General features: G+C 34.9%; 1 protein-coding gene across 2 annotated transcripts in view; it reads right to left on the bottom strand.

Annotated features, from left to right (window-relative positions):
* Positions 1–23,619, bottom strand: part of SPOCK3 (sparc/osteonectin, cwcv and kazal-like domains proteoglycan (testican) 3) — a 188,992-nt gene that overhangs the window by 65,568 nt on the left and 99,805 nt on the right. For both annotated transcript variants that reach the window (XM_014945192.1, XM_014945199.1), the window contains one exon: positions 8,657–8,783. In XM_014945192.1, coding sequence (XP_014800678.1) covers positions 8,657–8,783 — 127 coding nt within the window. The remainder of the gene's footprint in view (positions 1–8,656; positions 8,784–23,619) is intronic.

Raw genomic sequence — 23,619 nt, 5'->3', positions numbered from 1 at the left:
TTATTTTTCAATTCCGCAAAGTCCGTGGTGGCCTACAATGTTCCATTTTTTTCCCTGAAACTTTGCTATGATGTAGAAGACCCACCTCTCATACGCAGTCATGTTTTTCAGATCCCCGTCTCTCTCTCAGTTCTCATCAATGTCCAGATCTGTTCTTTCAGGATTTAAGTTATTTTACTTTGACACTATTTTTCTCATTTACTCAAGATCTCATCCAAGAATACATCTCTCTAAATTTCTTAAATTGGTTCGCTTTCTCAACATTAATGTAGAAAAACAAGCAGCAGAGCAAGCTTTTGTGGATCAAATATCAATTATTATTTGCTTCTTATAAATTTAACAGAAAGCAGACAGCTTAAAAGTCATTGGACTTGTAAATAAACAGGTTGGACAGTTCTTCTCTTTCCTAGAAATTACTTAAGTTGGGACAGACCACAACCACATTCCTGAAGAAAACTGATGAAGACAGAAAGAAGGAAGGTTCTCTGAAGGACTCCATATCCTCAGGAGAACATTAAGGATTTTGTTCGGGAGCCGACTAAAACATTTTTTGACATTTCTGAATGCCAACTATTCATTTCTTCAAGGCTTCCTCTTCTTTGGGTTTGGGTGGTTTGTTTTTTTTTTTTTTTTTTCCCCCCAAGAGGGAGAGTGGCAGGTATATATTAATGATTCAAAGAGTCTTGAAGTAAACAGAAACTTTATAGCAACATCCAGTGTTGTGAAATTCACACAAGCCAGAAACTTCTGGATGTGTGCTTCCATACGTGGCTTTGGATATTTTCAAGTGACACGATTTTTTGAGGGAAGTGAATGTGGTTACCTTGCATACCATTAGAAAACCCGTATCCCAGACAGTTTTCTGTAGTTTGATTGAAAAACTGCATTGTTCTACAGCCATAAAATTAATATGCCTGAGCTGTGAGAACATGTATTTGTTTAATATCACAATGCTGAATGCTAAATGTGTCTTATTTAAGCACATTAAATAAGATTAGTATGCATATAACAGAAGACTACACAAACATCACCCCCTTTCAATAATAATTTTTAAATTGTAAATTACAGCTGTATTCTAAGCAGAGAATCTTAAGCATATAAAAACATAGAATATTGGTATTCAAGCATCTAAAACACTGAAAACTTGAAGCAATATTTGAACAATCCTGATATGTCTGAGTTTGTTTTCAGAAAAATATTTAAATAGTAATTGGTTCATGTTTTAAATATTTCATTGTGAACTCTTCAAAATTATAAATAAAAAATAAAAGAGTGAGACTTAGAAGATGATTCTTTAATGTTACAGATATTTTACCTCATTAACATCTGCTAAATTACTATTCTTTTTCCCTAGGACAGTATAATTTGTTTATAGCACTGCTGTTCTAATTTCTGTTACAGTATCTGACATCATTACATGAAACTTCACAGTATGCCAGTTTTCTGTTAAGTGCAAGTGTGACCTATATCAGCAGTGTTTAAGACTATCTTTTTAGAAGGTAAACACTTTGTTCTGTTTGATTACAAAATTTAACTGCAAGTTCTAAAAATTTTTAATTTGAATAATTTTTTCTAGTAATTTTCACTTCATTTGCAGTTCTGTAGCTTCTCAAATGCTTACTGTTCTGTTACTTGCTAAAGGAAACCAAAAGGGCTAAGTAATGTTAGGCACATCTTCTTTTGTGCCTTCTGCATCTATGTTGTTCCAAAACCCTTCTTAAAAGGAAAAATAGAAATAATTTTGAAGAAATTTAAGGATACGGAAAAAAGGGAAAGAAATTAGAGCCAATATACACTTATTATAACTCTCCACAACACAGGCTACATGAAACAGGCTCTGTTGTAAAGCAACAAAATGATCCATAGGTTCACTGCTACTTGATCAGAATATATTTAAATTCCACTTTGACTAAGAGAAGACAAGGAGACACATTCACACAAAGAAACCCCAAGGTCCTGTGGTTCAATGCACTTGGGAAGCAATGTCACGGATACACATGTGAAAAAGAAATAATAGTGTATTGGAATTAAGAGAAAATAACAGAGAAGAGAGCAGCAATTTAAGCTAGATTTTTATGGTGTGGTTTCCCTTTTTTTTTTTTTTTTTAAGGTACCATTCTGTATTTCATGCTATAGGATAAATTTGGGAAAATGATCCATTGCACACTGGTGATAGCAGTTTCTCTCTTTCTCCCTTTCTGAAAAAGAAGTCTAACCATCCCATTTTCATGTATCTATAGTAAAACAAGACAAATGTTTGTTACTACATTTTCTTCCATTTTCTCACATATCAAGAGTGCTGCCTTCTGTACAAGGACAATTACGGTAGCCATGGCTCTCCCTCAACCTTGGGACACAGGAAGGAATGTTCCAAGGAGAATGGAATTGCATGCCTGGGGTTGGATGTCTGGCTCTCAAGAGACATGAGAACAGAAATACACCATGCACTAATAAATGTCTTCCTTTTTAACAAGTGCTTACATGTATTTTCCATACCATCTCCTACACTGGCACACTCTTTGGGGTCTTCTGTCAGAGAATGATTACTGTAATATTTGGAAGTTTTCATGGGGCCAAGACATGAGCTAAATTTCTTGTTTGCCAATTCCAGTTTGCAAATGCCACTTTCAATCTAATCTTTAATTCGATTCTTATCGTAGATTGCTACTAGGTCTCAAAATCCCTGTGTTCCCCAGGTTGACACCATCTTGTTTCATGCCCACTGCCCTCAAACTACTCTCTCTCTTCCTTTATAAAAAGGTTCTTTTCCATTTGTTTAGAAAAAAAAACAACAAAAAGCCCAAACAAAAGCCTCCCAAGATCATAAAAATCCTCTTATCCCACCTAACCACCTCTTCAATTACTACCCTCTTTATCCTTCAGTCCGCTGAAACCACGCTCACTAATAAGCTTCTGCTTGGTAAATCTGAGACAATCTTCTCTTTTGATCCCCCTTCCTGCAACTGACACAGCTCATCACTATGTTCTCCACTGTTTTCTCAAATGCTTTAATGTTTCAAACAGCTACGCAAACTTAAGAACATTATTTATTGTCTCTTAATGCTCCAGACCTGTCTTTCTATTGGTTTTCTTTTCAGAACCGTTCTCAGCTCCCCACCATCACACCACAAGCTTAACTATGCCAGTGGCAGCGCCCGTGTTCAGCTCCTGTGCGTTTCTGCCTGCACGTGATGTGGATACATTCTCCTGGAAAAGAATTCTTGTGCCAAAATTATTATGTTTCTTTTAGCTGTAATTCTAGTTACGACATTTTGAATACTAATTTCAAAAGATTAACTTCTGGTTTAAGATACCTTTTCGAGAAGAACTGTTCCCCAGATAAGTACGGATGTCTCTAATGTAACCTAACAGTTTAAGAAATCTGAATCTTTAACGATCTCAACTCCACTTTAAGCAATTTGATTTTTCTTGTTTTACTGGCTGTCCTCTTTGACAGTTAACATATAAATTTTCATGAATAGGTGCTGAATCTGAGTTCTTTCTACATTCATTATTTCGTATCAGTATACTGCCGCTGCGATATGAGAGTTATTTAATAAACACTGACACTTGTTTCATTTTCCCCCTATTTGTCTTATTATTTTATTGGTTTGTCCATCCAGCCTAGACTGTTTCTATTCTAGAGAAAATTTAATACTATTTTAAATAACAATGTAAAGGCATTATACAGATGAAAGCACAAGAAAATATTTTCCAGTCCATGAAGTAGCATTTTTTTATTTTTATTGAAGTATTAAAGTTTATGCATATTTTAATGTAAATTCAATAGATAATTTTATATTAAGCAAACAGTACTCTGGAAATGAAAAAAGGAAACCAAATTCAATTCTTGCTATTATATGTATGTCACCCTAGTCTAAGAAATACTGAGCTGCTCAGAATTTCAAAATACTGAAGGTTCTATAAAGTGATTTGTCATCTAAGCTACCATCTCCATTCGCTACAGCATTAGCAGCTATTTATTTTCAATGCAGTTGATAAAAAGAGATCAGTTACATATAATTTGGAATTTTTAGTACACCAGCCTATTTGGAAGACTGGATTAAGTAAAGTGAGTCACACTTCTGACGTTTCTCTGCCTTTTTTTTCTGAATACCACATCTTACCAATTTAAAGGCTCCAGACAAAATTTCAGGCATTACTGGCAAAACCCATTGATAGTAGAAGCTGCAAAACCAATCTCATTTTCTGATTTTTTATTATTAGTCTTTTTAAAGCATTTAATAACAATATTATAAAGGACTTTCTAGTATTTCTGCAAAGAACAGTTTATCCTGATAAAGTATATTCCATGGGTCAATCCAGCATGATATCTTTTATCCCATAAATAACAGTAGCAATGATTTTAAAAAGAAAAATATTAAATATGGAATACCCTGAGACTAAAAATCTACGAATTTAAGTTCATGTAAAATTATAAACAAAATTAGGACAGAGTAAGCAACCAGTACCAAACTCCCCCCTCCACACAGACTGTGTTTTTATCCACTGTCTCTCTTTCAACTTTCTAACGAAAAAGGAATCCTAATCTGGGAGACTGAAAAAAGTATCTGAATATTAAAAAAAAAAAATATCTAAATCTACATATCCATCTGAAAGTATATCAAGAATTCATATCGTCTTTTCTGACTGTTTGCTTTTCTATACCTTTTCCATCTTAGTCTGAGAAACTAGTTTAGACCCATTATTTTTGCAAAATGTGATTTTTATTGCTATTTATACCTATAGGGATGTCATCAATCACAGGAAGTTTTTATAGGTAGGAGAAAAAAATGTTTCATAAAAAATTCACTATCAATATGAAACCAACTTGAGCAAATTGTTGCTAACAATAAAACTGATCTAGGACTTAGTGCCAAGAGGATTCTGGAATAAAATCATGGAGCAATGGGCGTATTCTAAAGATTAATTTATTTCTGTGGTGTTTTCCTTTCAAAATACTCAAAGCATTGCTCATTGATCTTATTTAAGGTTAGATTTTGTTACAGCATAGCCATGCTTTCAACCATGCTCAACCTAAGAGAGAAACTTCAGCCTATTATACCAAACACCAGAGCTGTAATTAAAATATGCAAAAACCACTCAAAAGACAATTCATCTGATGTGGGACTATATTTTTTTTTCTTGTGGCCATTTTTAGAAGGCCCAGTCACAATGGGAGAATTGTTCCAATGGAAACATCCAAGCCCAAGCATGATCGTCTCATCCACAATTACACCAGCTTTACTGTATCCGTGCTACAGCAGTAAGTTGCATTCCTCGGTAAAATAATGGCAGAAGGGGGGTTGCTGCCACAAATCACCCCATCTGAGCTGCTCTCCGTGTCCTTTTTATTTCCCTATTAATTGTAGGAAAGATGAAGCTAGAAACAGGCAGCAATGACCATGTTTTCCCTGGAGAATGGATGTGGTGCCAATTATACAGGGGTACCAAAGGCCTATGTTCCAGCACTGCTTGAGAATTCCTAGTGTTAAAATGAATGACGCACTTTTAAGTGCCAAAGTTTAGAGAAATGCAGAAGGTAAAACTAGACTAATGAAGTGTAAAACACAGGAAGTATTATTTAAAGGCTATTAACTAAAAATTGTTTGTAACACCACCCTGGTAAGGAAATGACAGGATCTCTTTATACTGAATTTCTTCTCACATAATAATTAATATTCACTTTGATTACTCAACATTTCATCAGGTAATATTTTTATTTCAACATTCTTGTAATGCTAATAATGCGTATCTTACACCTGCTACTGTTCCTTTACAGTGACTGCATGCAACCAGTTGTGGGCTGAGAACACAGTATACCTAACCTAGCCTGCTAAAATGGGAATGGGAAATAAAAAAATTGTTACCTGACTCTGGATAATCTCAATTTAGAATGTAACCTTTCTTTCTACATTGTCTACCCATTATAACATCTTTTTGGTTGTTGTTATTTTTCACAAAGCAAAAAACATATACAAGATATCTATAGTTACATAATTTAATACAAACATTTGCATAGGCTTAGCCTGAAAAGGGTGGACATACTCCCAAATTAGTGTCCACCCAATAACTGCCAGTTGCCTGGCTGTGTTCTACAATACTATTACTATTTACTGACTTATTTTCAGAAAATGTATTATACACTTTGCCACAGCCATTGACAAATGCATTCTAAATACAAGAAAATTGTTATATAAACTCCTACTAGAGCTTGATGACACAATGAAACTAAACTTTGCCTGGAGTAAAGGAATACAAATATTCATCTTTATGTCAATTTTGAAAACAACTCCTTCTGAAATAACCTTGCAAGGACCTCTATTTTCATGCAACTGCACTATGGAATATGAAGTCATAACATCATTGAAAAGAAATAAATATTTATAGGCATACAGATGATCTGTGCTCATAAACTTTTTTTTAGCATTTTTCTGCCATAAACTTAGATTTGAAATATACCATTACAAGGCAGTGGAAGGCCTTGAAAAAGCTCTCTGATGCTATATTACCTCTGCGTTATAGGCATGTAAGGGACGTAGAGGTTGGATAAGATGTAATATTGCACTTACTGCAGGTCTGGTAATGCACTGGACTGGAAGCGGAGTATATCTATTTAATCCACTCATTTCTCATTCTGAGAAGTACATCCTCACCTTTAACACATGAACTGACATAAGAATATCTGCATCTCATTGTTATTTATAGAATTCTGAGAGGCCATAGCGGTCAGTTCTGTGCCTATAGGATTATTTAGAATATAGGATTCATGTGTGATAAAATATGAAATAAACAATAAGGTTAAAACTGGCTGTGATGTTTATATTACATTACGAAGAACATAGGGAGAGATTGTAATGAAGTATGCAGTATTAAAACAAACCAAAACAAAAGTTTCTCATTCAGTATTACCTATATCAAATTATCTACCTAGTCTACTTAAACTACAAAATCATAGAGACTACCGTCTCTTTTATATCTATGTGCAGGCTAGGCTTGGGGCTTGAAGACTGACTGAAACTTCACATGGCATAGCAAAAGAAATGCTACATGACAGTTATCATCTAACATCTAGTAAGAGGCAAGCACATTTCCAGCTCTTGATCAAACACAGACAGGAGATTACTGTGAATAAAAATAAGAATATTTGAAATACCTAAATTAAAACTAAGTCATATCATCACTGGAACGGAATTATTTTTCTGCTATGCCAAAGAGTCCAATTCATGTGTAGGGCCTCAGATATCTTAGTGTAAGAGTTAGAAATTATTATTATTATTTTTAAAGGAAAATTAAGATTCTTGATCAGTTCCCCATAACTAAATATTCAGTTTATAAGAAAAGCATTTTCTAATGTAAGATTTAGGATAAAAGCACAAGAACTGTGAAGGTAGAGGAAGCACTAGTCATATTCTGCTTTTTTTTTTTTTTCAAGAAGAAAATACCCTTGGAGAGGATATTAAGTGTTCAATCCAATAGTCAGTCACTCCTGGAAATTCTAATTTTTTTGTAAAATTCAGACACAGTGTATTATTACAGTAAAAAAAAACCCACCAAAAATAAACAAACAAAAGAAACTTCAATATAGCACATACTAACAAATCTTTAAATACTGGGAAATATCCTACAAATATTTTGCTTTAAATGTTATATGGAAATTTTTTTCTTTGTAAGTAACAAACACAGAGCTTCTGCATTTCTGTCAATTTAACCTAGAACAATCATCATTATTATTTGTACCATATTTCTCTTGAAGCACTGGATATTATAAACTATTAGAAATATTTTGTTAGTAGAAGGACATGGCCATCAGAACAACAGAATACAATAGCTCATCTTGCACTACTGAATTGCATGCGATTTCTGATAAAAATGGGTTCATCAAGAGCACACATTTGTTTCTCCTAGAGAGGATTCAGTTGTCAATATTGGCTGAAAATTCTTCTACCAAAAGTTTTAAGAGAGGATGCTAAACAAATGTATTTGTTTTCAGCTTTATGAAGTCCCTCCATCTCCCAAGTTTCAACTGAGCACTGTACTAATTCAGTCCCATGGTTTCTGGACTTCAGCATGACCAGCATAAAATCTTTTCTCCAAAAATGACTGATTAAACTGGCAGTAACATTTTTATGTTACTATTCTGTCTCCAAATAAGTATGACATAAAAGACAGGAGGATTTCAGGAATACAGAAGGAAGATTCAATTATGGTCCTAAAACATATTAAATGCAGTTGCAAGGAGGAAAGAAATGCAACAATTATTTACATTACTACTTTTTTTTTAACTGGGTATGTTAAATTTATGCTCAGATGCTTGGAATGTGAAGCATCCCCTCAACGGTCAACTGAAAAATCTGACTTAACATGTTTATCCTACCCTACCTGAGGACACACAACATTTTTTCCTTACTCAAAGCCCTGTCTGTCAAAGATAGACTGTGGAGCACTACTGTTTCATGCAGCTTAGAATTTGCTACCATTGTGCTTTTTTTGGTCTTACTATATATTAGAATTGCTGTAGATTGCAGTATGTAATATATATTTTAGTCAAAACAAATAAATGTCGATTTGTGTTACAATACAGTATTTTATTTTCCAATAGCTGGAATTGACTGGAACAGCGAAAGAATAACTTAGTTCTTTATTCAATTCTTACCTGAGAAGAATATGTGTGACCATCTGATCCACAAACAGGATTGGTATAAACTACTGGACACTGCTTGCAGTTTGATGAAATGGGACCACCCCTCCACTGTTTATGGCCTAAACCAGCCTCTTTCATACTGTAAGTAAACAAAAAGTATGTAATTCTGATAAGCAGTAGTAAAAATAGAACATATTCAGGGTATTTTAATGAGCCTTTACAAACAGTAAGCCATACATAATTTCAGCCACAAAGTTTTCTTCTAAGTAAAGAGGTGCCACAGTCTTTAGTATATACTTGCTCATCTTTGTAAATTACTCACTGTGGTAATACTTGATAACTGCAAATTATTTCACTTTCTAAGACACCTTAGTAGAGAAGATGATTAAGATGATGCTTCAGTGGTTGTTACAATTATTGATCAGCCAAAGATGTCTGACTTGTGTAGCACTTTTCTTTTTTTTTGTTATTAAATACTACAAATGGAGCTGTTCTATTAATACTGGTGTTTTAGGAGATGACATTTAAGTATTAGAAAATTATATCATAAATACTTCTATAGAAACAGGTAGGTGGTCCTTCAAAGTACTTTGCCCCACTTTAATCATTGCCTTTCACAGTTTACATTTCATAAAATTCAAACTATAGTACCCAGTGTAAAGTTCAAAGGAAGGAGAAAAAAAAAGGGTAACCCACTGGACCACAGAATTGATCTATAAAAGCGTATGTATTTATGCTTATACAAACAAGATAGATATAGCTAGATGGATAATTTTAACCCAGAAAAAAGTTAAACCTGGTCAGACTAAAAGTCTAAAATTAGTTACTGACTCTTCCTCAGAACACTCTTCTAGCTTTCAGTATTTTGTTGCACATGACCATCCTTAGACAAACTAAAACCACATACCTAACAGTAAACCGGTGATGATCCAAACCAAAACCTAGTTTCTCAGTTATTCTAATGTTTTTATGCTGTTCATAATTTTGGCTGTAAATGTCTTGAAGAAGAAAATAATCTTTTAAGTTACAGAAGTTTAAATTCAGATTATGTTTTGTGGCAAAATTTTGAACTGCACAGGTCTTTTACAGTGTAAACAGGAACCTGAACTGTACACAGAAATTATCAGTTACTTCTTAAAAAGGCAGTAATAGCTTCAATTACATGTAGTCAATTTACGAGTGGTAAAACACCCACACAGGAAGTTTTTATGTCCATCAGGAAGTATAAAAAAAGGAAACAATTCAAACAAAGCACCCTAATTAATAATAAAAAACAGTCCTGTCTGCTAAGTTGCATCATTTGAAAACTAAGTACAAACAATTTCACTGCTCCTATGATAAAGAAATGCAAAGTTGAACTGTATATTTGCTTATGTAGAATCATAGAATAATTTGGGTTAGAAGGGACCTCTAAAGGTCATCTAGTCCAACTCCACTGCAATCAGCAGGGACATCTTCAACTAGATCACTTTGCTCAGAGCCCCATCCAACCTGACTTTGAATGTTTCCAGGGACAGGGCATCTACCACCTTTCTAAGCAACCTGTTCCAGTGTTTCACCACCCCCATCATAAAAAAAAAAAAATGTCTTTCTTATCTGAATCTCCTCTCTTTTAGTTTAAAAACACTGCCCCTTCTCCTATTGCAACAGGCACTGCTTAAAAGTTAGTCCACATCTTTCTTATAAGCCCCGTTTAGGAACTAAAAGGCCACAATAAGGTCTCCAGGAGCCTTCTCTTCTCCAGGTTGAACAACCCCAACTCTCTCAGCCTTTCTTCACAGGAGAGGTGCTCCAGCCCTCTGGTCATCTTTGTGGCCCTCTTCTGGACCCACTCTGACAGGTCCATGTCTCTCCTGTGCTGAGGGCTCAAGCAGTACTGCAGGTGGGGTCTCACCAGAGCAGGGTAGAGGGGCAGAACCACCTCCCTTGACCTGCTGGCCATGCTTCTTTTGATACAACCCAGGACACAGTTGGCGTTCTGGCCTGTAAGCACACATTGCTTGCTCATGTCCAGTTTTTCATCCACCAGTACCCTCAAGTCCTTCTAAGCATGGCTGCTCTCAACCCATTCGCCCCCTAGTCTGTATTGAAACCAGGGGTTGCCCAGACCCAGGTGCAGGACCCTGCACTTGGCCTTGTTCATGAAGTCCACGGAGGCCCACTTCTTGAGCTTGTCCAGGTCGCTCTGGATGGCATCCCGTCCTTCAGGCGTATCAACCGCACCGTTCAGCTTGGTGTTGTCTGCAAGCTTGCTGAGGGTGCACTCAATCCTGCTGTCATTGATGGAGATATTGAACAGTAGTGGTCCCCATATGGACCCCTGAAAGACACCACTTCTCACTGATTTCCATCTGGACATTAACCCGTTGACCACTACCCTCTGGATGTGACCATCTAACCAATTCCTCACCCACCGAAAAATCCACTCATCAAATCCTCTCTCCAATTTGGAGAGAAGGAAGTTGTGGGGATCATGTTAAAGGCCTTACAGAAGTCCAGTTAAATGACATCTGTAGCTCTTTCCTTGTTCACTGATGTAGTCACTCTATTATAGAAAGCACTAGGTTGGTCAGGCAGGACGTGCTCTTGGATGAAACCATGTTGATTGTCTCGAATCACCTCCCTGTCCTCTAGGTGCCTTAGCATAACTTCTAGGAGGGTCTGTTCCATGATCTTGCCAGGAACAGATGTGAAGCTGACAGGTTGGTAGTTCCCAGGGTCCTACTTTCTACCCCTTTTAAAAATGGTTGCAATGTTTCTTTTTTCCAGTCACCAGGGACTTCACCTGACGGCCATGACTTTTCAAATATCATGGAGAGTGGTTTGGCAACTATATCAGCCAATTCCCTCAGGACTGTGGGGTGCATGTCATCAGGTGCCATCCCTGAACATACTTATGTACGCTATACTTATGTATTCTCAGGTTCCTCAGGTGATCATGAACCAGATCTTCTCTTACAGTGGGAGGGACTTTGCTCCTCCAGTTTCCGTCTTGCATTCCATTCAATCAAGAGGTGTGGCAAGAGAGGTTGCCAGAGAAGACTGAGGCAAATGTTTTTGAGTACCTCAGCCTTCTCCTCATCCACTGTTACCAGTTTGCCAGTCTTGCTCATCAGGGAGAGTACACTTTCTTTGACCTTCCTTTTCCAGTTGACACACCTATAGAAGGCCTTATTATTATTCTTTGTATCCCTTGCCAAGTTCAGCTCCAGCTGCACCTTGGCCTTCCTGACCCCATCCCTACATAAATGGGCAGCATCCCTATACTCTTCCCAGGGTACCTTTCCCTGCTTCCACTGCCTGTGCCATTTCCTTCTTGCCCTTTAGTTTGACCAGCATGTCTTGACTCAGCCACACTGGTCTCTTGCTTCCCTTTCCTGATTTCTTACACCTGGGGATCAAGAGCTCTTGCACTGTGTGGAAAGTGTGCTTAAAGGTCTGCCTGGTCTCTTCTGCTCCCTTGTCCCTGAGGGCAGTTTTCCGGCAGGTCCTATTGACTAACTCCTTGAGGAGTTTGCTTTTCTAAAATTGAGGGTCCTGACTTTAATCTTCACCTGACCCACATCCCTCAGGACTGCAAACTCCACCAGTGCGTGATCACTGCATATAATAATATACAGTAATAATGTGACTATTGCTGCCCCTCTCACTTGACAGATTTTTCCAATCATCCACATGAGTTCCAATGTAATTAGATTATTTAGATGGCTGCACCTTTCTCTTACTGCTAGTTACTTTTATAGCTCCCAGTTTTCCAGAAGTGCCCCAGTAGCCTGAGGTTACTGACAGGACCAGAGTCCCAACTACCAACCTGATGCGATTTCTGTTTATCTGAGATACAGTAACTTTAAAACACTGCCTAAACCAATTGCAAAATTTCCAGACATCAACAGGGAGCAAAAACCAGAAACTGGAAGCAGGATTTCTGAGACATACAGGGGCTGTTGGTATAGAAGCTTAAAACATCTCAAAGAAAGGACTAGTGGTGATTACAGGATTTTAGCATATCTGCACCCTTGTACATGCCCTCAATAAAGTTTAAAGACAAGAAAAGACAGAGGTGGGGGGGAAAAGGCCCTTTTAGATGGAGGAAAAAAGATAAGTAAAATCACGTAACAGATGGAAAAGAGACACTAAAACACAGGGAAATAGACACTAAAACAAGACCATGACACAAAAATCAAAGATCTCCAACAACCCAGGGAGAGGTATGAAGAAAATGGAAAATATTTTATGTAGTCAGACAGATCACCTTCTCTCAACTAACCTCTGTTTTGTTAGGCTTTTAAATGCAAGCTGTCACCACCGTTCAGGGTGAAGCGAGTCAAGTTTCCTGCTATACAGAGAACTCACCCTAGACCTTCAGCAGATCACTCTTCTTAAAATCTTGGTTTCTATATAACTGATAATAATTTTCTACAGAACAGAAATATCTGTATTTTTCCAAACTTGGAATGGAACTTGAAATGATAAATAAGTTATAAATAATGATACCTTGAAGGTATCAATCCAGAGATACCTGGTCATGGAAATGCTTTGGACAGACATCTGTTCAGAAGCATTAGCACAATGATGCAAAAACTAGATTCTGTATTATCAGAGCTGCCCAACAACTATTTTTTGATTGTCAGTCACTGAGATGACAGGCAAATATGAAAAATCAATAAAAAAATATTTAGTACCAGTTATGGCAGACATGTGCATTTTATAAAATGTATTAATAATGCCTTTTAGTTATGTACTCTAACATTTCCTTTCACCATTATTTAATTGCATCAGATTTGTTCCTATTGACTATTTCTTTGTTACCAGGTATTGTGGTTTGTTGGGGTTTGTTTGTTTTTCTTTACAGCTAGGCAATGAGCATATGTAGAAACAACTGAGAAAATACTGTGCTCATAGAAATCATCTTGAATTTGGTGTATGTCCACAACATCATGAAGATAAAGACTGCTTAACTACAATATATATAATTTATTATCGTTAACTTGAGATATGTAGATAAAGCAATATATTTTTATATTTTAAAATGTTAGGCAGGAAAACCTAAACAAAGAAATTGGTTACGTCACTATAAGAAATCACTTTTTCTCTTCCTTGTGTTTTTAGATTTGATATGCAGGAAGAAAAGCCAGATCACTGCAACTTGCAGTTACTAAAACTCTGCCATTTTTGTGATTCCACTGCAATTACTATAAATGTTGTTGCACTTCTTAGTATTTTGCCACACTAAATACATGATGGCAGTGCTCTTGGATGAAAAAAAAAAAAAAAAATTCAGCCTCTTCCACTGACAAATTTTATACTTCTAAATTATCTGGAAAAGGGCTTTGGGATCTGTCTAGTAATAAAAAAACCATTACTGAATACACAACCTCTGCCTTATCTGACACTGCCGTCACCTAAAGGGTAAAATTAAATATATGGGTTTAATTTACCAGCAGTGCTTGTGATTGCAATAATTTGCATACACCAAATTGTACCATGCTTTTAGACTGCATATGCAACTGCATGTCTAGAAACATAATTAGCCAATCTACCCAATTACTGCAGACTATGTACCTGTTTGCATACATAAACTTACCTTCCTGTATACACAGTGATCGTGCCTGCAAATACTTTGAGAATGCTTAATGTAACCCATCGAAAATTTACCTGCAAGCAACTCTTTGGCAACATGACTTATTTAATGATATCTATAAAATGCATAAGTGCCCAATTCACTTGAAAAAATGATATTTTATAGCTACATTTGAGAATTGTCAAACACAGGTCTCCACCTACAGACTGACAGAAACAAATCTGACTTACTAAAAACCTAATCTTTCAAAGAACTCTTTTAATTCCTCTCTGATAACTATATTTGCATATTTTAGAATTATTTCAATTTAGAGGCTGCCTGATTACGTTTTGCCACGGCCTTTGGGAGACACAATCAGGATGTGTCAGATTAATATAATCAGAAAAAAACCACTTGTATCACAAAATGTAATTTTCTTTCATTAGAGTTGACTGGATTTTCTTCAAAGTTCCCTTTTCATGTGGAAGCATCCTGGAAGAAAACTATAGTGGTCAATAAATTGTTGAGACACTTATTTCAAATGTCAGAAGAAACCAAGACATTATTGCCAGTCTGTGCATGTGTGTGTTGATATTATTTTGACTTGTTCCACTGTTTTGCACTATTCCTAACAAATCTGTCTTAAGAAACTAATAATAATTGAATAAATCCGAGACAAATAAAGCAAAGGTTAAGAAAGTTAATACGGGAATCAAAATACAATACATTTTAGCAACTTAAATTACCAGTGCTAGCAAGATGCTTGTATTTATTGATGGAGCATCATAATGTTTAGCAGGTGCATGTGAAATTATATAAATTAAGCTATTATTTTTCCCCAGCATCTTCACCCAAGACATTAGATTAGAAAATTATGTATGATCTACCATTTTTGTCAGGATCACTAAGCATACATACTCAGTATTATGTCAGAATTTAGATGAATGTTTCTTTCTGTGCATGTAAAAAGAAAATTATATTTACACATTTGCACCTGAGAAGGAAAACAAGTATCTTAAAGATATAAATTCTTACTAACTCCCTCCACCTACATGTATTATTAAAAAGATAAGTTTACACTTTAAGGAAGTTTCTTGCTTTGTTGTTATACAGTTCCATTATTTTCAGTGCCATTTGGCCAACTTTTGCCAAGGAAATAAACCAGCATTTTATTCTAAATGTCTATATAATAAACTAAAATCTAAACAAAACAGCCTTATGTATTTTTTTAAAAAAACAGTTTTAAGTAATGCTGCAGACATTTCCTGGAATAATATTTGCTTCAGTTGAATTGAGTGAAGTTAGCTAGCAGAGCATTTTAATGAGACAGAAAAGCAAGGAATGCACAGCAAAACAGAAACTAGTTTTCTTATTATTTAAACTTATCTGGAGTTGCTTGAGAGGTAAAAGGGACCTAATTACGAACAGCTGAATGCAGTGCTCACACCAACCTTCTTTTCCTTTAGGTTGGCAAACGATACAGGCATTTCAAGGAATAATTTGTTAGAGATTGCTATATAAATCACAAGGGGAGGTGGTGGTGAAAAGTTGAGACGTTAAAGTGCCTATTAAAGATATCAATACTGTGTGATTTTTTTTTAAAAAGGTTATCAGCACAAAGTAGAAGGTTCCTCTTAGGATGTCTCAAATTGCAACACTTGTAATTTACACAGTTAGCCACTGATTACCACATATTTTTCTCACACACTTAAAATATAACTTACAAGTCAAATCATTACATGCTACCACAGTTTTCTGAACAGAACTGCTATATGGTTAGTCACATCTTTAGGAGACGTACAGCTACAAAAAAAATACTAAGAAAATCCAAATTACCTAAATGAAAACAGAAAGACACTAGACACTCAGGGTAGGTAAATAGCAAATAATGGGCAAATAAAGGGAAAGAAAATGTGGCAAAGAACCTTAGACTTAAAAAAAAAGTAATAGGAGATATTTTTACCGAGACACCTAATTTCTAGCTGGTAGTCAATTATGTGTGGTACAGAAAAGCTAGTCCATGGTAAGAGAACTCTATTGAAATCTGAAAGAAAAGTTGATCTCTGTAGAAAAGGTTCCAAATACTCTTTCAAAACTGTAAGAGACAGGAGTTCTTTTAAGCTCAACATCTCAAGAGTCCCTCCTCCCAGCTATAGCTATTCCTTAAAAAGTTCTTATTAAAAAACTTTGTTTCAGTTAAAGATCAAAGACAGAATAAGGATGTTCAAATATTGCCTAAAGACAATCAGAGAATATAGACTTGTTGAAGGATTAAGAAGATGGTTGTACTGGAAGAGATAGCAAGTAACTGCATCAGGGTCCTGCTCTCTTCCCTCCATAAAAATAAATTCCCTTTCTTCCCAGCTAACTTTATTTCTTCACACCCTAGGAAAATTAATAAAATATAGATGGCAAAAATGAGCACATTTCCACACTCCTCCTGTTTTTCACTTCTCCTTCGAGCATAGACCCCAGACTACAGAGGTGGCACTTTCTGGAGTCCCTGTTCTAGACAGCATGATTTGTCCGTTACTATCTAACATATTATTTAACACAGGCAGTCATATGCATTGTAAAGTCAGAAATACAATAAATTTCCACTAAAGTCCACCATTCTTTATGCATACATAATTCCATGCATTTCCTATATATTTAATTAGAAATAGTCACATATCTGAAGCTGATTTTGCTTGGCAAAAAGATAGAGATGTAAGTTGGCCCTTAATATCTGTAATAACTCTATTATATTCTCTATTTAAACTGGCAGATACGTAATGTTACGTCAATAAAAAAAAAGCGAAGCACATGAGCATGAACAATATTTAAATTATGAGAATATTAAAGAAAGGAGTATTTACCATTTTGAACACTTCATGCTTTGAACTCAAAAATATGTATTATTTTTTTACTTGTATGAACTGGTATTAAGTATTGATAAAGATAAGGAACAAGACTGCATCTTCCATAGAATATCAGTATTATAGATGTTATAATATATCAACACCAGAAATGTTGAATTCCTTTAAATCTGCATAACAGGAAACCATATTCTAACTTAGTGATACTAGAGACATCCTTCAACCTTACTTTTATCCCTTCAGAATACATACTGAACTACATAGTGGATAATTGGGTCAGAAGACAGCAGAGTCCAGGGGCTTTTGTTTGTTTTAATAAGAAAGGCACAGATTTAAATAATTTTCTGTATGACTTCTGTGACTTTTTGATAATTTTTTGCCTTTTATTCCTGCCTACTCCACAAATCCCACTTAGAAGTCCTGAGCCACAGAAATCATCAAAACTTCAGATTCATTCACTAAGGGTGAGGGTTGAGCATAAACCATTTTCTCACTGTCTCTAAGAAGGAAATCTGGATGTGCAGGTCAACAGAGCATCAAAGCACACTCCATCAGTATCTGCAGTTTGGACCATTGGAATAAGGAAGAAGGGCACATATTTCACAGAGTTAACTCACTGCTAACTGCCCAGCTTTCCCCCTGAGGACTGAGGTTTTGATATGGCATGGCTGAATAACCTTGGCTCAGACTTCTGAGGAAACTACTAAACTGTGAGAAAGAGATATGAGAAATTATGTAGAGTGGAATCATGCAATATGAAAAAGGTAAAACTGCAGACAGAACTAAGATTGTTGAGATAAGGTATGTCAGGGTGGGGGGGAAACAAGCCACAAGTATGAAAAATTCTAAAATCATAAAAGGAAAGAGCACAGTCAGAATTTTAAACTGATCCTCAGTTCAAACAACACTGAGGATCAGCCCGTTTCAAGCAGCAATGGAAGTCAGTATTTGTTATACTTGATTGAACTGTCTGGCCAGCAAGGACTCTTGCATCTTGCAAGAGGTGAAGAGCATCTTAACATTTAGTCTGATAGCAAATTAGTCCTAGATATATATTTCACGATAAATAATTTTGCACTTTTAGGTAGCCCGTCATCCTGCTTACAGGATGCACACTTCAAAGATTGCTTGAGCAAAATGGTCCAGACAGGGAAGATTATAACTATAGGTCCAGAACTAAAGAATGCAGTGGAAGAAAACCTTGGATGAAGCAGGCTTTTGTGCATGGCAGAGCAATTCACCTATCACAAGAAGTCTGATATGGCTCTTCAGCACAGTTATTAAAAAACTATGAGATGTGACAAATTCTTCTATAACATATAAAAAAAACACACTGCTTCTAGAAGACAGTTAAAGTATGAATTGGTAAGTCTCTAGTACGTACATATTTTTCAGGTCTTTTAATGTTGGCAGCTTTGTTACAGCTGTAATTTCTTTCAACAAAACAATAAGAAATATCTTATTTTTATTTTCTTTTAATTTTTTTTTTTTTTAAAGTAAGGGATCTCATTGCCCTAGAGTTTATTTTCTACGCAGGCATCCATTTGACATGAATATACAGGACGTCCAAATCACTGTGCCATCTAGAGGCCACACTGAGAAATCCTCTTATCATCAGTCATAACTTAGCAAAGATCATTAATTAATAGATATATGCAATATAAGAAAGTAAAAAACCAATAGATCTTGGGAGACTGGCTAATTTCCTACATCATTCAAAGCTGACATCATCAAATCCAAATCTCATGTTTTGTAACTTCTACAGTACAATGGTCACTGAATTCTCATAGAGCAAAATTAAGATGTATGTTTATAACTTATCAGTTGTGTGTAGGTTAGGATTTAAGGATTGTATTAGTTTTCATTTGTATCACTTTTATCAACACATCTCCCAGTTTTTTTCATTGGAAGGGAATCCATTTCATACCCTCTGAGAGCCACTCCACTATTAAAACCAAAGCAAGGTAAGTGACATGATCAGATTTTCACACAGTAGCACATTGCCAATAGAACCAAAACACTAATGTAGACATATGGGGTTTTTTGCTGCCCTGGTTTTTAAGCTTCAGTTTTTGCTTCTGCTCCTCCTTTTTTAAGTATATGTTTTTTGAAAAAGAAAAAAAATATCTTTCCAAAAGTGTATTACATCATTCTTTTTATTAGCTTCATTGCACCCCAAATCAACCAGTCCATAATGTCAATAAAAGAAAAAAGGGCTCACTGAAATACAGAAGACCCTCTTCTTTAATTATTTTTTGTTTTCAATGGGTACAAGAATTTATCAACTTTGTGTCTTTGTAAATTACAGCATCACTGCTTCTTCTAAGGACCAATTTGTCCTCCCCACACCACAAAAAAATGCCACCAGCTAATCTGTTACAGCATGTCCTACACTCTACTGTCCCTCACTTTTTCTCCAGGCTCCACAGAGACTGAAGAATGTTCCTAGATAGATGCATGGACCTAAGGGATGGATGGCAGACACACATAAACCTGCTAAGACCCAATGCACACATCCATCCACACTCAACAACGACTCCTACAGATTGCATACACAAACCTGGGTCTTCACTTTTTTTTTTTCCCCTCTCTTTTCATTGTGAAAATTATTTCTTCACCAAGTTCCCAGGGGCAGGTGCAGCCAAAAGGGCTACAACAATATAATTCCCCCCAAAAAACATGGCATTGACAAATAAAATCTAATTGCAGAAATACAAACTGCTACAGAATCATAGGATTTGAATCCAGAATCTGAAACATTCACAAATTCTTTTTCTTTTTTAGCTATAAAACAATGCAGAAGGCAATCTCTCTAGCAGTTACTTGTTTATCCCTAATTGTTCTGTGCAGAACAAAACTAAAACCAATACAAAAATCTGGTTTAACAATCATGATAAAAACCTGTTACGTTTAATAGAGATAAATTATCACAGCAAATAATAATTTCTGACAAAATACATCAAATAATGGCACCGCAAAGCTGAGGCCAAACAAAGAGTTACTAATGATTTATATAATAGCAGGAACAACTACTATTACAAGTTTTCAAGGATTACTGTTTTCAGAAACTGTACAAAAAAAAAAATAATCAAAAGACCTTTGCACGTGAAAGAAGTTTACAATAATAAAAGCTCTGTGTATATTCAGTATGCAAAGCAAAGTGTCACTCAAAGGCTGATATTTTTTCCCCTCTGTTTGAAGGATATATTTTGTAGGTATATAAAGATAAAGAAAATAAAATCAGGTGAGGAAGGAACAGTGAAGCTACAGAAAAAGATATTTCAATTATTTTGAAATTATATAAAACATTGTCATTTAAATTATAAATATGCTTCATTGGCTAGATATTATTTTCAAATGTAGATGTAGATGTTTGTAGATGGTGCAAAATTACCTTGGCAATATTGACCCTCAATTTTTAAGCTTACCAACTCACCTACAATTTTTCCTAATTCACATTGTTTAGAGAGTTTCTTCCAGTAATAAAGTTGAGCAGGCTTGAATAGCTCCAGTGACTACACAGGATGCTCACAATTTTAACTAATTACAGAACTGAGGCCTCAAATAATTTTACACATATTTCAGTTGATAGAATGCATAGGGAATATTGAAAAATAAATTTGAGATTCATACACACACAGATCCCCCTTTGGTAAAGCAATAATGTATTCTTTGAGAAAGATTTTTAATAGTGTATGTTAACTTATGAACTTATAGTTCATTTTTCAATCACATGCAAAGATATGCAAATGTATTTCATAGGTGTTTTCTATGCTAATCTAAGTGTTTGACCTTGTCATAATGCAATTTTTTAATCATTTCTCTTAGAGTTACCACCTTTTCTCAAAACTGTTTTCATTTTATAGAGCTGAAAGAATTATTAAACAGCTATCAAAACCATCATTTTCTATTTTGCAAAGACAGAACATTGCATAGCTAGACTCTGCAAGGTTGACACCAAATCTCTTTGAATATAAATATATTCACTATCTGTTAGTGTTATTGGAAAAAACTTAACAAAGAAATCAATTTGTGTTTCAAAACAAAGCAGAGAGATTCTACAAAGTTTTCTTATAACAGCGAATTTTTTCAGATAACATAGAAGTTAAAACAATTTCCTTTTTCTTTTTACACATGATTTAATAAAGAAGAATACTTTTTTGTTTTACAAAAACAAAACAAAATAAAAAAAAAAAACAAAAACCAACCCCCCTCCCCCCCAGTTCTCTTCAGTAAATTAAAATAATTAAGAACTAGACAGTGACCAGATGATCATGTCAACTCTCACATTCTTACAGTTTGTTGAACAGGAATCTAAACACTCCCTAATAATAAGCAAAGTGCAATAATCAGATTTGGATACTGTAATTTAAATTTGGGTCCTATGTAACATCATGTTTCATATTTACAAAACTGCAGGGTTGGGTATTGGTTTAATTTTTTAATGATTATGTAGCTATTATTGAGAGAGAAGTCAAAGTTGTTAATTCAGAGCCTGTTTTGCATAATATGATACTTTTTGTTACCTGAATTTGATAGTCAAATTACAGATAGAGTTCTCATCAGAAAGTGTCTTAACGCCTATGATCCATAAAAAAATAACTAAGTGAAGAAAAAAACATAAAAAATAAATTAAAAAAACAAATGAAAATAAATGAAACATAATCAAATAACTAATAACCTCTTCTGCAGCCCAAAGATGACAAATAATGACAATATTTTGATTAATACTACTATTAGAATGGCCACTCCTACAAGATTTATTATTTTATGTTGAGTATAATTACAGAATAGTTTTCACTAGAAAATAGCTAATTTTCCTATTGGCTCAAAATACTGGCTGCCAAAAATATGTTCTTTCACCATTATAAAAGTAGATTGATATCCCACTCATCACATTCACAGCCCTGCTAACAGAGTGATTCTCAGGCAATCTGTCTGTCTCGTTGCCTTGCAAGTGCAAGTTGCACTTTTGCTGCCCATGCTTTCAGCTGCTTCTTCCCTCATATGGGATCAGTCACACTGCTTGAAAATGAAAACAGAGGAGGAAGAAAAGTCCCTCTATAAGCATCACAGTAATCAATACCTGAAAGAAGAATTTCCATTTTTTCCCTTTAATGTTATCATCGTGCATGTCAGCTGTGTCAATCACTTGAATCTGAAGGCCAGCAGCCAGCCTAAAACTTTTAATTTCTTTGAGTACTTACAAAGTTTATTTGCATTCTTCTAAACTTTATATTCAGCTCTTTAGGTAGGCTGAGAGGCAAAAAGAATCAGTTGATGATCAATTTCAAAAAAACGTGTTTTTTTTTTCCTTCTAAACACTAAATACTGAAGATAACAAAAGAAATATTATTTCTGCAAAGTGACTGGTGTAGTGCAGAAGTTACAATAATATACAGCTTGACCATTTAAGCTTTTCATTCGTTCTGTACTTGCTATTTTTTTTCCCCAAACTCATCTGTTTTACATTTTTTAAATTACCATTTTCATGTAGTAAATTAATCTCTTATCTACTGGAAGGCATTTTTATATTCATATACCAATGGTAAAATTACTTCAAGATGTTGGTACACTCTCATGAATAGCATTTGTAATATTCTGGAAAACACATCACCCTCCCAGCAACAACATAACATAAAAGCTGAGATGATGTAACCTTCAGGAGAAAAAACAAAACCAAAACCAACCAAAAAACCCTTTTCACGCTTTTTAATATATTCATATAATGTATTTGACCAAATCTTTTTTTTTTTCTCCCAGAAAGGTTACTTTTTTTTCCCCAATAAAACTTCTTTAGATTTGTGTCACTTATGTTGCTAGCCCAAGGCAGATGTTTCAGAATGTTTCCTCTGTTCTATGAGAACCCAAAATACACATTACAGCTATAAGATTCACCTTTACATTTAACTAAAGTGACAAAAAGTGATAAAATTTGTCCAAGTTCTTATATATGATTGAAGATTCCTTTTTTCAGTGTTTTATGCAAACTACATATGAACTGTATATTTAAAAAAAAAAAATCAATAGAAGATATTCTTATGAGTCTTTCCTATCAATTTTTCTGAAACTGTTATTAACACAAGTTATTATCTTTGTGGTTTTTTTTCCCCTCACATATGCCAACGACTGAAAAGCTCTCAACTAACATTAAAATTGTTACAAATATTGATGTGCTTTTCCCATATATTACATATTAAAACACTAATAACATCTTTAACATAAGCTTACAAATGAGATTGTGTACTCAGAGCAGGTAATATTTGGGACTGCCTACTGACAACAGTGTGACCTTCGTTCTGCTTTATTTTCATGTCATGGAATAAGGGTCTAAGATAATCTTACTTAAACTTTGTGGTAAAATTCAGCTTTTTACAAGAAGAAACAGAGTTCTAAGTGTTGAGTGTTATACATTATTCTGACAGTAGTCAGTGAGAGAATAAAACGCTAAACACAAACCAGTAGTAAACACCTGTGGAAATAATGTTTTAGTATTCTCTTAAGATTTTTATTTCACATTTCTTAATTCTCTTTGACAAAAATATTTGCCATTCTTG

The sequence above is a fragment of the Calidris pugnax genome, unplaced genomic scaffold (assembly GCF_001431845.1).
Source record: "Calidris pugnax isolate Ruff unplaced genomic scaffold, ASM143184v1 scaffold15, whole genome shotgun sequence".
In the NCBI taxonomy this organism is placed as follows: Eukaryota; Metazoa; Chordata; class Aves; order Charadriiformes; family Scolopacidae; genus Calidris; species Calidris pugnax.
This window is presented reverse-complemented; position numbering and strand designations above follow the sequence as displayed.